Source organism: Anas platyrhynchos, chromosome 21, assembly GCF_047663525.1.
Source record: "Anas platyrhynchos isolate ZD024472 breed Pekin duck chromosome 21, IASCAAS_PekinDuck_T2T, whole genome shotgun sequence".
Lineage (NCBI taxonomy): Eukaryota > Metazoa > Chordata > Aves > Anseriformes > Anatidae > Anas > Anas platyrhynchos.
The window spans coordinates 9798406-9814017 of NC_092607.1; the positions used below are offsets into that span (position 1 = coordinate 9798406).

General features: G+C 48.2%; 1 protein-coding gene across 10 annotated transcripts in view; it reads right to left on the bottom strand.

Annotated features, from left to right (window-relative positions):
* Window positions 1-15612, bottom strand: part of DLGAP4 (DLG associated protein 4) — a 124678-nt gene that overhangs the window by 11077 nt on the left and 97989 nt on the right. Inside the window, exon 1 of one of the 10 annotated variants that reach the window (XM_072026688.1) lies at window positions 894-1029. The exons of the other annotated variants lie outside the window; for them this stretch is intronic. Coding sequence (XP_071882789.1) covers window positions 894-933 — 40 coding nt within the window. The 5' untranslated portion in view covers window positions 934-1029. Of the gene's footprint in view, window positions 1-893; window positions 1030-15612 lie in introns of those variants that run through there. 10 annotated transcript variants of the gene reach the window in all.

A 15612-nucleotide genomic window follows, 5' to 3' on the forward strand; every position in this document is an offset into this window, starting at 1 on the left:
CACCTGAACGGCCTCTTGGGTGCGTGGTGAAATAGCTCATCTGCACATACACCTGCTCACGCAGGATGACTCTCCGGTGACTGCCCCAGCAAGCGGAGGAAGAAAGTTCAGCTCCAGACATGCGCTAGGGACTGCAAAAGCAAAAGCAGCCTGTGCATGCATCTGCTCAGGTGCTGAGCTCACTGCTGCCTGCTGGAGCACAGCAGGGGAGGGAGGGGAGTGTACCCCTCTGCTCTGCCCTGGTGAGGCCCCAGCTGGAGCACTGTGTCCACTTTTGGGGCCCCCAGCACAAGAAGGATGTGGGGCTATTAGAGTGGGTCCAAAGGAGGGCCATTAAGATGGTCAGGGGGCTGGAGCACCTCTCCTATGGAAAAAGGCTGAGAGAGCTGGGGCTAGTCAGCCTGGAGAAGAGAAGGCTCCAGGGAGACCTGCTCGTGACCTTTCAGCACTTAAAGGGCTCTTATAAAAAGGACAGAGAAGTCCTATCATTATCTACACAAGCAGAGTCCAAGGGGGAACCGTTTTAATCTGAAGGAGGGGAGATTTAGATTGGATGTTAGGAAGAAGTTCTTCACTCAGAGGGTGGCGAGGCACTGGCACAGGTTGCCCAAGAGAGGTTGTGGGTGCCCCATCCCTGGAGGTGTTTGAGACCAGGTTGGAGAGGCCTTGAGCAACCTGATCTAGTGGGTGGCATCCCTATGGCAGGGAGTTGGTACTGGATGTCTTTGAGGTCCTTTCCAACTCCAGCCCTTCTGTGACTCTATGCCACCAAAACGCAGGAAGCTCATCCTGCCACATGTACCAGGAGGCTGCAGCAGCTACTAAGACAAGCAAAAACCACCCCAAGGGGAAGGGGAGAAAGCCTGCCTGCCCCTCCAATTGAAAATACGTACCTGACACATCCCCTCCATTCTGCGCATGGCACTCAGCCATAGCATGCCCCGTGTCACCTCACAGAGAGCCTCTGTGACACCAGCGGGCAGGGGCAGAACCCATGGGAGGGGTTTGGTGGTTTGCTGCCGTGTTTATGAATTAGCACAGCTTGAATTTCCCAGCTGCTGTTTATGCCCACAGGGCTGTATGTAACACTTAGGAAAGTTAATCAATTCTCTGGTATTGAATAGTGCAGCTAGGAAAAACAAGGGGAGGGTAGCACGTCAGACAGAAGGCGGCAGTAGAGTTTCCTGAGAAAGATGGGTGGTGTTCAGGGTCAGGAATATAAATTCACTCTTCCATCTACCTACAGGCAGTAAGAATACTGTTTGTGGTGCTGTATATATGGAGCAAAGAAGCGACTTTTGTTCTAGGGGATGGTTTTGCACTGTCCTGGCCAGCTGAAGGGCACAGATTGTTAGAAGGGAATCCCATCACACCAGCCACAAAATGCCCTCTTAATGTAAGTGTAGTGAGAATTGATTGCGACCTTTAAGAGTTTATGGCTCTTAAGATCTCATGCAAATGAAAGGAACACAGTTCAAGTCTCCTGATCTTCCTCAGAATTCCTTGGTGAGCACAGTTGGAAATAAATCCCACTGAAGCCCCCTGCAACCCTAAAGCACAGACTTTTGATTGCAAACCCAGGAACTACACCTTAGCTAAAATGGGTTTCAAAAGCCAAAGTAGGGTAAACACCTAAAACAGCTCCCTTCTCCCTCAATGCAATCCTGAACCACATTTCAACATTTCTTCAGTCCATGGGAAGAGACGAGAAGCCAAAGGATGCAGTGAGGAAACCAAGTGCCACCTGCTGTTTCTGTAAGAGAGATACTGCTGCACCAAGAGCAGGCAGCACACCCGCATGGACTCTTAGAGATCAATCCCACCAGGTCTCAGTTCTTGAGCTGCTGGAGGTCATAACCTACAGTATTTAAAAACCCTCCAGAGATTTGTGATGTTATGTGGAGCTGCAATCCATACAGGCAGTTGGTCAGGTATACATTTCACTCTGCTGTTTGCCCATTGTGTACAGCACCATCAGCTAAATTTGCTTGTGAACATTAGCCCACACCGCAAAAAGGCACAGAAGAACACGAAATGTTGAAGTTTTGCTTAAGCTTCCAGTTAAATATCCTGCCCATAGGAACTCCTAAGTAAGTTGTTTGAATTCATAGCTGATGTGGATGATTGATTTGTTGGGGGAGCAGTCTTTTTATAGTCTTCCTTGTGTAGCTGTTTTTAGAAAGCATTATGTATGAAAGTTAACATCTTCCTCACGACACTACCTGCTGCTCTTGAAGGCTTGGGCAATACCCACTGACTTCACCTCAGGCAGAAGAGATGCACTTTCAGAGCCTGGACAGGCATTCCTGACCCTCAAGAACAGTTGAGCATGCCATGATCCTCTCCTTCTCCTGCACAATCAGGGAACTGCATCTTGAGAGACTAAGGCACAGGAGTCCTAAAGTAATATTAAACCCAGCAGTGCTTTAAGAGGCCCCTGTTTAAATACCACGAGGCAGTGCTTACCTGTTTAGTACCTGCAGCACTGCCAAGATCATAGCCAAGGTATTTGGTTTTAGATTTAAACATTGAAATTGCTGTTAAGTGTGTGTCTGGCATGAAGTGCAGTTCTTTTGTTGCTATTGCTGATTCAATACAGCCAGGTAGTATTTATAATCATTCCCATGGCTTTGAAGACCCATTCAAGCCATCCTCATTTTTATTAAATCATCTCAAAAGCTGCAAGCCACGATCAGTTGTGATGACAAGTTAGATCTCCCTCAGTTGTAGCAGGGCTCAGATTGCTATCACTTTCCTGCCCTGTGCATCATCCCCTTTCTCCATGGGAAGATCTGAAGAAATGACCTCATTTCCCCATGCCTGAGGCAGTGTGTTCCCAAATCTCTCCCACTACAAGTTCATTTGCCATTTAAATTAAACATCTTAATATTACAGCAAACAAGAATCCTCAGCTGCATTAAACCCATAGGTTTTAGTCACATGTCTCTGGACTCGTTTAAGGGGTACATATATTTAGAGGTGGTTTTCAATAGCAAATAGAACCAGAACAGGCACATTCCAAACAGTCTGACCTCTACTTTCATGAACTTGCACAATACTTCAAAGCTAAAACTATAATGAACTGCAGGATGTTTTATTTGTAGGAAGTCCAAGTAAAAATGATTCCCACTAACAATTGCTACTGAACACAATACAGATTTTTATTGATTTTATGGTTCACAGCCATCTCTTCAGACCTTATTCTTGTGCTTAAGCAAAGTCTTTCTAGCCCTTGAGACAGTGGCCACAGCACACAGGCCTACCTGAAACTGTATTTGGACTGTATAGAAGCTGACCAGAAACTGGTCTGTTTGAGAACAGCTCATGTGGAAGGGGCCTTCAAAGATCCTCTAGTCCAACTGCCTGACCTCTTCAGGGCTACCTGAAAGTTAAGGCCTGGTAACGAGGGCATTGTCCAAATGCCTCTTGAACACTGACAGGGTCTAACACTTCATTAACCTCCTTGCAGGGAAGCCTCTTCCAGTCCTTGACCACCCTCATAGTCCAGACTATTTTCCCGATGCCCGGTCTGCCCCTGGCACAGCTCTGTGCCCTTCCCGCACATCCTGCCATCGGTCCCCAGGGGCAGAGACCGGCACCTCCTTGGGAAGCTGCAGAGAGCAGCGAGGTCGCCTCTTGGCCTCCTTTCCTCCAGCCTGGAGCACCCAGGTGCCCTCAGCCTCTCCTCACAGGACAGGCCTTCCAGCCCTTTATCCAGCTTTGTTGCCCTCCTCCGGATGCTTTCAAGGACCTTAACATCTTGGATGGAAAGCACTGCTCCCCCACTCATGGTCCTCCAGCTTGGGAGACCAGGCACCACAGGATCTATCATTAATATTAACAATATTAAAAACAGAGGGGAAAAAAGGCGTTAAATGCCTCCCTTTCCTCATCCCTACTTGTTGGGTGACCATCTTTATCGAGTATCCAGCCATGGGGCTCATCCCACCAAGCCCCACTACTATCAGTGATATCATCAGGGAGAGGACCAGAGCTTCCAGCTCATCATGTCTGTTCTCATACTGCTGCATCGACATACAAACGTTTCAGACGTGCTCCTGAAGCCTCACTGCTCCCCGGAGCAGCACAGATGCTCCATGAGCCTTGCCACCTCAGATGGTGCCACCTGATCCCTTGGCTTAACCTCAGTGCTCCTAAGGTATACCCCTCCTCCCCCAATCCCAGTTTAAAGCCCTCTCCATCCATCTCACCAGATTATGGGCCATGAAACACTTCCCCCACTGAGACAGGTGAAGATTTGCCAACTGATGAAGATACTTAAATTGGCTAAGGCACGAAGAGAAATCTAGGTACCTTTATTAATCAACAGGAAAATATTTCCATCTAGACAAGATGGGCACCTTCACATGACGATTCCCATTTCCTCAAATGAACACGTGACTGCCTTTACAGAAGACTTACACTACTTAAACAAAGCCACACTCCTGGAAAGCAAACTGAAGTGACTATACTTGTTTAAATATGTTGTTTGTGGAAAGGCTATAAATGCCTCCTCCTTCAGTGCTTCCCATTTGTCCATTTTAGCAGTAGCAATCTTTGAAAAAAAGAGATATCCACACTACATAGAATAAAATAAGCGCCTGAGAAGGAAACGAGCAGCTGATAGTGACCAGGCCAGAAGAGCAGTGTGGGAAGCAGAGTTCTTGCTCAGGCTCCCCACCAGCCCTTTGGAAGCTCTCAGATCATCAGGAGCAACTCCTTCAGCACCCAACCAGCTCCACCCAGCCTTCCTTGTAGCTGCTGTCCCTGTGTAATCATGCAGATAACCCTGGCTGTGGTCTCAAGTCAGATGGCAGCATGTGCACCAGGTGATGCTCAGTGACCACCAGGAGCTGTGTGCAGACATCTGGGAGGAAGCATCACCAGGCATAAAATTATAGCACCTGCTTAATGCTATGCACACAATGGCCTGCACATACCCAGAATGCTGCAAGTACTTCGGGAGGAGGTTAGAGAAACCCAAGCTCATGTTCCCCCTCAATCACCTCCCTCATCCTCAGGCCTTGGCCATGACACAGCTCTGGAGATAGAGCACCAAGCCCATCTGAACTGCAGCCAGGGCAAGGTGGCCACCACCACACCACTGCTTCTTCCACCACCACACTTGCTTCCAGGACAGATGCAGTGAGGTCTGGGGCTGCTGTGCACTGCCCCATCTCTTCCCAGGCAGTGGGCACCCCCTCAAGCCAGCCCCGGAGCAGAGCACCAGCACTGCTGGGACACCCAGCCAGATGCAACGTTACTGCAACACCAGGGAACACAACCAAAAAGGCCACAGGGAGTGAAGCTGTACCTGCAGCTGAGGTCAAGGAGAGGTGGAGGGAAGTAGGCTCATCCCTTGCACCTCATCCTGAGGAAGAACCAGCTGAAGGTCACACCCCAGCTCCCTGCTCCATCACACAGCAGCTGTTACCAGCAGCAGCTTTGGGGGACAACCAGACCTCAGTTCAGTTTGTGCCCAAGTCACTTTTCCTGACCCAAACAGCAGCAGAAACTGGCTATTTCCACTCACACAAGAAGCCTTACCTCACCTGTGAGATGAACATGCACCAGCCAGATGTGCCCTAACAGCACTGTTCTTCCACACAGATGGTGCTTTCCTCCAGGAGCACTCACCATCACACCATGGACACACCTGATGCATATCCCAGCTCACTGCTGCCAGGGGCCAGTAGAATTTCTGCTACTTGGCTTTTTTTTTTTTTTGCAGAAAGAAAAATAACTTTTTAGCTTTAAGGCATGAGAAATACTTCCTTTGAACCCAACCACAGGTCAGCCCAAGAAGCAAACAGTTGTCTCCTCACCACTAAGCAGCAAACACCACCACATTTGCTAGAGCTACAGTATTAATGTCAGACCCACACAAAGAGGTCTCTGCTTCCTAGCTGGGACAATACTTTCTGGCCAAGCAAGCACAGACATTGCAGAGCCTCAGCACCTGGTTTAGTACCCACCTTGGTCACAGCATCCTTGCAAATCTCTAGCGCTAAGCTGACTGGATAGCATTTCTGGCAGGTATTTATTTGATATTAGCCGCTTATTTCTGGACTAAAGGTACCGCCTCTATCCAGAACCACCACAGAATGCTCTGTACAACCACTTGTGTTCTGCCCAGCCATGATGGAGATGCCTCCAGGGTGAAGAGGGGCATTAGTTAACAGCAAGGAGCAGCTGTGCTGGCACAGCAGGCACAGGGTGAGGCAGCTAAAGGAGGGCAGGCAGGATGGCACAAGTCACCACACCGTACTGCAGTGCATTTTCAGACCTCTGGTGAGATGACTAGTCCCTGGCATTTTGCAGGAGGAGCAGATGTTCAGGCAGTGAAGGGAACGCTAAGAGGGCTGTGATCTCTACCTTAGAGGCTCTGGATTTTTCAATGTACCGGAGGTCTGAACACCTTGGAGATGCTCTTATTAGGAACTGACATCAATACTGAAGCAGGGAAGTTACAGTAAGTACTTGTACACCAAGAACTGCCTCACTGGGAAGGCAGGTTTTTTTCCCCTTCCCTTTTAAAAAAAGGGCAGCCACTTATAGAAGGTCACAAATTTAAGAAGAGGTATAAAGCATTAGATGACACCATCCAGGAACGCTGAGGGTTTAAAAATACCGCATCTTGCACAGTTGGACTTCGGACTGATTTTGGCCATCGACTGCTACAGCAGTTTACTGTCAGGACAACACATGCTGCAGAGAACGCCAGCCACAGACACTCCCAAACCCATCTGCAGTAACTATTACTGGGGCTTCTATTTGTGTCAGAAGTGTCATTGTAATTTCTCCCCACCCTCCCCAAAGTAATTTTCGGGACAGGTTTCTGAAGCAAGTAAGAGCAGCAATACACAACTCCGCCCTGCTCTGCAGATGCACATGCAGAAGGCTCTCCATCTGGACTGTGCAGTCAGGCAGTCTCCAATCCAACTAGCACAGGGCAGCATTGTAAGGGAGCTTTTTTTTTTTTTTTTTTACTCCCCCCAAGCTGTTAATTCATTAATAAGCACAAAGAATCTGGGAAAAAGCCACAGCCCTGCCTTGAGACATCACTAAGAAGTGAAATGCCACATGCACGGTGCCAGAGGAGGCAGAACTCCAGCTCAGGCAGGACCAGATGCCCATCCCCACATCCCCATTGCCTCTCCTGGGCTCTGCTCACCCATCACATCCCCACAAGCTCTACCAAGGATTCTATCCTCTTGGGCCAGAGTCCTCCTCTACAAATTCAGCCAGCACAGCAGAAGTCACCAGAGCCTCAGCAGGCTCCCAGGCAGCAGCAAAGGGGTGACCAAGCATCTGTCCTGCATAGGTTGGGCAGCAATGGAGACACCAGCTGATTCCTTCCACTGCCTGTCTCACCTGGACCCCACAGGCCTACAAAGGCAAGCCTGCAGGTTTGCAAAGAGTTGCCTTCCCCCACGACCACAGCACAACCACTTCCCAACCAAGTGCAGCACAGCTCAACAAGCAGAGCAGACAGCAGCAGCCAGAGTGGTGCCAGCACAATCCTAACCCCACAGTAGGTTTTTTACAAGCATAGAAAGCTTGCAGCAACAGAAGCTCAGCTTGGCTTTGAATGTGTCACTCCCACCCCCTCTCATATCCATGTGAACAGGATCCTTCCCCTCACAGCAGCAGCACAGTGGCTCTGCCCCAGCTGAGAGCCATCGTGGGCAGAGGGAAGAAAGCACTGCAGCGAGTCCTCTCCCAGGAGTCCTGCAGGGAGAGCGGAGAGACTAGACTGATCTGCTAGCTAAACGGGAGAGAGAAAGTGCTTTAAGATGCATATAGAGTCTTGCTTTCCATAAAGAACATTTCCAGGAACAGCACTTACTGCAGACCTCATTCCTCCTTCCTTTTAAAGGCCAACTGTGGTGACGAGAAACAATGATTCCTCCGCTGAGGGGCCGGAGGAGCCTGTTACAGCAGGCCGCACACTGAAGCTTGTATCTGGGCCAGTTTTGGCTCAGCAGCCCTGGGTGTATTAGAAAGGCCTCATGAAGAGCAAGAGCTGTGCAGGACATCCAAGACCACAGCCAACATACGCAGAGAAGCACTGAAGGAGCACGTGCCCAAGCTGGCTGCAGCAGCACTGCTGTCACACAGAGCACTGAGCAGTCTCTGCACCTCTCCCTGTTCCGACACCACTTGGAGCTCTGTTCAGAAGGACAGAGGCAGCGTACAGGTGGATGTAGCACACACGAACCAGATATGAATTAGCCAGTGCCACCGTGTTGCAGGCTGCTTCCCTTCTCCACTGGGGACATTAATCCATCGCTGTCAGAAGCGATTGATGCTACGTGAAGTAGCAAGCTGCAGCAACCAGGGACAGGTATTTAGGAGACACTGCTCTAATAACAAGTGACTGAGAACCCTCTCTTCATCCACTACTACAGCCACTTCTAAGTGCACCTAGAGTATTAGCATTAAAGTATTTAGGAAAGCTAGTATAATTAAGCAGCTCTTATTACTTTTTCTCTGAGTTTCTAGTATATCCTGCAGAGGTAGGTTCTACGCGCTAATTATGCATCACACGAAACACTCCTTCCTGCTTGCCATCACTTCACTTCAGGCAATGCCACACTACTCTCATTCAGAGGATGGCATTGCAGATGCTTTCAACTTGTGTCACTGTGGAAATCCAGGGAATCTTAATACTTTCTCAAAGTCACACCCAGTCAAAAAACACATGGCTAGAAACCCATGCAGGACTGCTCGATAACCCAAGTCTGTTCTCGTCCATGCCAAAGAACGACAGCCCAGACTTATTTTAGCGGTTGATGACCTCTAAAGCACAAAATCATTCTCAAGCACTTGTTCACACATGGTGCTCAAATGCAGCTTATTGCCTGCACTTTGAAACCCTGCAGAGCGCAACAACCCAACTTCTTGCCTTCTAAGAAAGGATTTGTCCACCTACCATGCTACCAATAGCAATGTTATCCTGCAGTACTTCCCCACATGTCCCTTTCAGCTCAGTGACCATCGTCCAATCTCAATCTCACTTTTGGTCCAGGTCTTTGGGCAGCTGCAGGAACACACTGCAGCACGGTGGAACTGCACCAACGCCAGCCTGGCCAGGGAGATGGAGGACCTGCAGGAAGCTTCTACAGATGTAGAATTCTTGCAGTAGTGGCTTGGTCCCACCAACAGTCCTGGAAGCATCGTGGATGGGTTGCTATTATTTCAAGTGTGCCATTTAAACACTGTTCATAGAAGAGCTGGCCAAGAGGGTGCTGAAAGTGCTGATGGCAGTCAGCAGCTTGTCAGATACCGTGATAACAGCAACAGGGCTGCACTGGTGTCAGCAACAACCAAGCTCTTGTTAGCACTCCCCTGGTGTAAACAGGGCTCCTAGAGGATTGTTTCACTCCCAAGAACAGGAGCAGCAATTCTCCAACCTACCTCAGACAGAATATCTAGAAGTTGCTACCACTGCTGCAGAAAAGCCTCAAGGCAAGAGAAGAATTAAATCCCCCATTACTTTATTCCGTCTCAAGATTTTCACCACAGTATTTGCTTACTATGTTCCAGTTTTTACCCAAACAGGGAATTGCTGGCATCTGCGCTCACAGGATGAGATTCCAGCTGTTTTAGGTTGCAGCAAATATTCAGTGATGCCACCAAGAGCAGCAGAGGTGGTTTTGCCAGAACATTATGAAAAATGCTCCCCACACCCAGATGACTAGAAATTCTTTGTAAGCTAAAAACAAACCACACCCTGTACCCACAGGGCCAGGGAAAGCACATGTGTCAGCAGACAAGACAACAATAGAGCAGTCTCTGTGCAATGGAGATGGGGAAAACCATCAGGCTTAGATATACTTCTCCCTGCACTTACCCACTCTATGAAAAAATCTACACATTAATCAGGATGGCCTTTTTCCACTTGGACATTTGTTTTCAGGCAGCAAGCAACCACGGCTTACATCTTCAAAGCTGCAGTCATCAACAAGTTTTAATATTTAGATTCAATTGAAGCTATTTCCTCCCTTAAGTATGTACAAACCAAGATGTGGCAACATTATGCTAATACTGGAGAATCAAAGTCAAAGTTGCTGGGAAACTTCTGTTTGCTGACAGTGTGAGCTTTCCAAGTTACAGGAAACGATTCCACATTCTAATTCCTAATCTAATATGGCATTAGTTATAAGATTAAAAACACGGATGCAAAAGGCTGTAGTAGGCTCCTATCATCAGGTTGCTCCCTCTCTCCTTCGTTAGCATTAAATTTGACAGCGGTGAGCTGCTGCACCAATCAGAGCAGGCAGTGCTGCAAACCTCTCATCTGATCTAAAGAGAAAATCAGTGCTCGAGAGTCAGGGCATGCAATTAAGCAAATACATCAGCTTTCTAATCCTTTTGGATGAGGTATTCAAAAGCTTTTGAAAGTATGGCTGTTATCATTGCTTGGGGTTTCTGCATATGTGAACTAACCCTCATTACAAAGCTGAGCTGACTACTCTGTAATACCCCTCCTTCCACACTGCTGTGCACAGAGGGGTACATTGGGACCATAGGGTGTATCCACAGTTCCTTAACCTACACTGCTCGCCCAGAGGCCTCAACTTTGGTTTCCGAGGAATTTCAAAGACCACAAACACTTCCCTATAACAGTGATCCCTTCTCCCAGCCTTTGGGGTGAGGGGGGTCCTAGAGTAATTCCAGAGAGTGCTGGGTTATTCTGATTCAGGAATCAAGGAGACACGGATTCTCATGCAGGAGCTGCTCACCCACAACCACGTTAACCTGATCCTCCAACCTGCCATATGGATTCTTTAAAGATTTAAGACTATTACCTAGAAAAGGAACACGAGGAGAGGCGAAGACTCCTACTGCATCAATTTCACAGATTCAGTCACTAGGCAACAAGCCTGGAAGGCACCGTTTTAGCTGTGCTGCTTCTCTCGCCATTTTGCCCACCATGGTAGGCTCAGGACCTAACCCTTTGTTTTCAGCTGTCTGGAGCTCCGTATTGTACATGACAACTCCCTGACCTTCTAGGCAGGGTTACCACTGAACTCCACTCTCAAGGAAGAGCATTGTATGTCACTAAAGCATAGCCTGCTGCTGTCAGGAACCTGCACAGCCATAGCAGCTTATTTTCCTGCCTTGAAAGTTTTGTGCTGTAAGACTTCTGGGCTTCACCTCCCCTGTTGCTTATTCCAGCCTGGGCTCTGTTTTCCACATGGGATTTATTGCTATTGACAGATCACTAATTTCCCTGCACACCTTTCAGCTTTCTACTTGCATAACCTCCTCAGTAACAAACATCATCTAGCTCAGGCTCCCAGGAGTCTTTGGGTTGTTGTGTAGGATACTCCAACACACTTACTCCCAGGACTCCACTTGTAAAAGCTAAATACCAACAAGCAGATCAAGCAGAGCTTCCAGCATTGGCACTTTTGCTTTTCCAAATTTGTTCCACCACACTATACAGAAAAGGTTAGTCTGACCAGGTTGGAAGAAGGTAGCAAACTGACAGAGTGGCTTGAGGAAAGCGCTGAGAATGACTGCGAGCCAGACTGTTTTAAAGCTATTCCAGTAGAAAACAGTTTACCAGGGATGTTTTTTGGAAGAAGTCACTCCTTGCTCAACCACGGCTGTCTAACCCTGAAGAACAGCATTCACTTGATTGCCCAAAGCTGGAGGAGCCTCCAGGGAAGCCTGCTGAAAGACACTGCTCTGGCTTTCTGTAGTCAAAAAGCTGTAAAGAGATGTCACAAGCAAGCTTTCCACGGCAGTTTTTAGAAGCACAGAACAGCCTCAGAAGCCTAAAATGTTGCTTTCTCCTGTTCATTTTCAGCTTTCTCTTTAGCACATCCAACAGTTTCATAAGGCTATGTCAGACGTCTACACCTGTACCAGGCAGCACAAACACCACAAAGTGTTTTTTTAGCTGCAAATCCCACACTCCAAACATACACAAGCCTTTTCTCCATTAGAGAAACCTCATCAGTAAGAAGCGGTACCACAGCAAAGACACAGGATCTGTTGTCCTGTTGGTACAGCAGTATGCAAGTCCAACACTGGAACTGACATAGCAGCTACAGGAGGAACAGCCCTGCCTCTCACATCAGGGACTTACCCTGTCTGAAGTTCTGGAAGGGAAGTTCTGTGTCTTCTTGCAAGGGTCTTTGGAGTCACAATCCTACCAAGCAGCTGTGCTACCAACCCTTCTGGAGAACATGATCAGAGATTTCAGCAAGCAGGTGCCAGGCAGTTGTTAACCACAACCCTCTCTCTTCCCAGTTTCCCCTTGCCCAAAATCTGAGCGTTCAGACAGCTGCTACAGCATGATGGTAGAGACAACTCCAAAGTCCACATGCCAAGAAAACTCCTCCTGCAAGGGTGGAATGGAATGAACAAACAGAAACTGCTCCTTGGGGAGACTTCCTTACACCAATAAGGATGAAAAAGGCTTTGAAGAAAAAATGAATTTGGATTTTCCAGGACAAGGAGCCAAAGCATTGAGTATTGGCCTGATCCTGCTCCCACACCAACACCAAGGGGAGCACACTTCTACCAGCAATTAGTGGGAAAAAAACCAACAACAACAACAACAACAAAACCAACCCTCTGTATTTCTCTGAAAAGCCCAGCTAACCCAGACACTTTAAAAACTGCCCAAGGCTGGAGTTATTTCTCCACTTAGCCAGTTCCCCACACTTGGACCAGGAACAATTACTGAATTGGAATGAATCACTGCATTCAAGCATCCACTCTTCTTCATGCCAATTATCAAACACCAAGACTGGCAGTAGGATGAAATTCACAGTAAGAGCAGCTGACTTTTCCCAACAAAATGCCCATCTTCTGATGAAGTGCTTTCCACCAGCTCAGCCTTTGCCTTGAGCACACTGATACACGAGTAGCTACTACAAGGTAAGCTCCAGGATAGATTCACACCATGTCAGGCACTCTGGGGTCAGCAAGTGCTTTCACGTCCTTGCAAGTAGGAACTACCATGACCACCAAGGCAGAGGGAGCTGCTCTGCCCCACCACATGCTGCAGCTGGTCTGTCCCCAGTAAGGGGACAGTGCACTTGAGTGCCTCAGAGTCAGTCCTGATGCCTGTGATATTGGACTGGGAAGCAAACTAACCACTGCTTTCTACATTTTCCTGTGAAGTACCTTCAAGAAAGCATTCAGCTTCAGATACTCAAGCCAAACTTTCAGTGGGAGAGACCAGTCAAGCTGCTTGGATCCAGGCCCTGCCAGAAGAGTTGAGACAGTTACTACATGCTGACTAAAGATGCTCAGTAAGCAACTAAGCACCAGATCTCCATCCCTTACAAGACAGCTACTGAGCCTCCTACCAAGCCTCAGACAGGGTTTAGCTAAAGCTGGGTAAGAACAGAATAACACCACCAGAACCTCCTCTGCATGGCTCCTGCCAGGCAGCAGATGCAGTGTGAACATGCCATCAACATGAGAATGACACAGGGAAAGAGAAGTGCTGTCAAGTAGCTAAAAAACTGGAATGCTGAAACTGTTCCCATTATAATGTAAGTTAAAAACCTGGAGTGCATGCTGCAGATTTTTTTTTCCCCTGTATAAAGAAGCCACTATTGTTGTCAGCTCTGGCAATATGCTGCAGTGAGAGAAAAATATAAATTCCTTAATAGTCTTTCAAAGGCCAAAACAACCAAGTGCTTTAGAAATTAATAGTCCTGTAGCAAGCAAAGAGGTGGGGAAATACCAAATGAGTGCCTTTAGTTTTCAAGTATCAGGTCCCAAGACAGCCCCACATGGGCGGCCACTTTCCCCTGCACCCACCATGGGGCTGCTGCTCTGCCTGCTCCAAGGGGCTCTGTGCACCCAGCAGCAGCAGAGTGGTGCTTACTGATTCACAGGGGTGCAACGAGTAGCTAGGAGAGCCCTTTCTGCAGTGACTATTCCCTGCTTGCTAGGGCTGGTGTCTTCGGCAGTCACACCAAGAGGGAATCCAAACTTCAGGCAGCAATGTGAAACTGTTTCTGTTACTGGCCCAGACTTCCAGAAGCCAAGACACCTGGGAGGTGATAGCAGACACACTACGTACCAACAAGGCTGAGTTCTGAGATTGTGAAAACAACAATGCATTGAAGCACTGATGGGAAAAAAGTCCAGCCTCCTATTCAGCAATAGACATCTAGTTCTTCTATTTATCTGTAACCAGCATGCACCACACAGCTGAGGAAACAATAGCAACAAGTTATTTTGGATACTGTTTTGTAAATAGATGCATGGCCAGTTATCTAATCACAGGAACATTAGTACAAGGAGGCTCTGACAGAACAGCAGAGCACTCATAGGGCCATGTAACAGCAAGCTTTCAGCAGCTTGCATCACCTTCAGCAGTGAATTCCCATGTAGCTGCAACATCAGCAGCCTGTGCTGCAAGACACCTGGAACAGTTTGTGAAGTGCCACCTCCCTTGGTTCTGTAGGGCTTCCCCCTCCTGCTCCAACCACTACTGCAAACAACCACGAGGACAGTTAAAGGAGGCACCTTTACATCAAGCTTAATTAACAGTTAATTGACAGGACACCTGACAGAATTGCTACCAAGCCCAGTGCAACCTAGGCCTCTGCTATCCCCCACCCTCCCAGCATGGTGGCCTTGTCCCCAGGGAAAGGGTGTAACAACCCAAGTGAGTCATGCTGGGCACACGGGAGGCCACCATGGTGTGGGGATTTACACAAGGATCCAGTCTGATTTCAACTCGATTTGCATACCTCAGCAGGCCTCACACCAGGAAGTCATTAATGAGTGCTTAAAAAAAGATGCAGACAGCTCAGACACCAAGAAAGCAAGGCATGAAAACAAGGTATTTGTGTGAAAGACTACCCTTCATGTTGCTCAAGCTCACATTAGTATGTATGAGATCCATCAGCAGACCTCGATCCACACCTGTGAGACCAGAAGGAACACTTTGCACAGAAGCACTGCACTGGATGGGCAGCACAGAGCTCAGCCAAGCCACGCACCGCGCGCTCTGCACCACAACAGGAGCAGACCTAGGGGCCAGGCAAAAAAAGCAAGGCTATGAAAGCAACCCAGAGACTCAAACCCTTTTCTTTCTCCTTGCAGCTGTTACCTGTCCCCCACCACACTCACCACAGCCCCAGTTACCACCTGGCATGGACCAGACCCCGCGTGGCCACACGGCGCATGAGGGAGGGAGCCAGGGAGATGAAGGCTGCAAGGCTCATCAGCATCCCGCTGACCACACAGAACAGAGGATCCATATGATTTGTGGTTTCTCTAGGCCAGGAAACCAAGCATATGGCAATTTGCAGTACAATTAACACTAACATTATTAACAGCATTATTAACAGTATTCTGTTAAATTAAGTACCACTTAATTTAGTTTACCCAGCTCAGAGCCGGGGTCATATCTAACTGAAATAGGACACAGCCTCCTAAACTCCTGCCCTACTGGACACATGCCTCTGGGGCAGCTCAGCCTCTACCCCAGGACTGTTCTGTCAGTGACAGTTTTAGAAGCACTCCCTGTTTGCAATTAAAGGACAGTTCACACCCTACAGCAATGCAGAAGGAAAACACCCAGGTTCAGCTTCATCATGCATTTTGAATGAGCAGGGAAGTTTT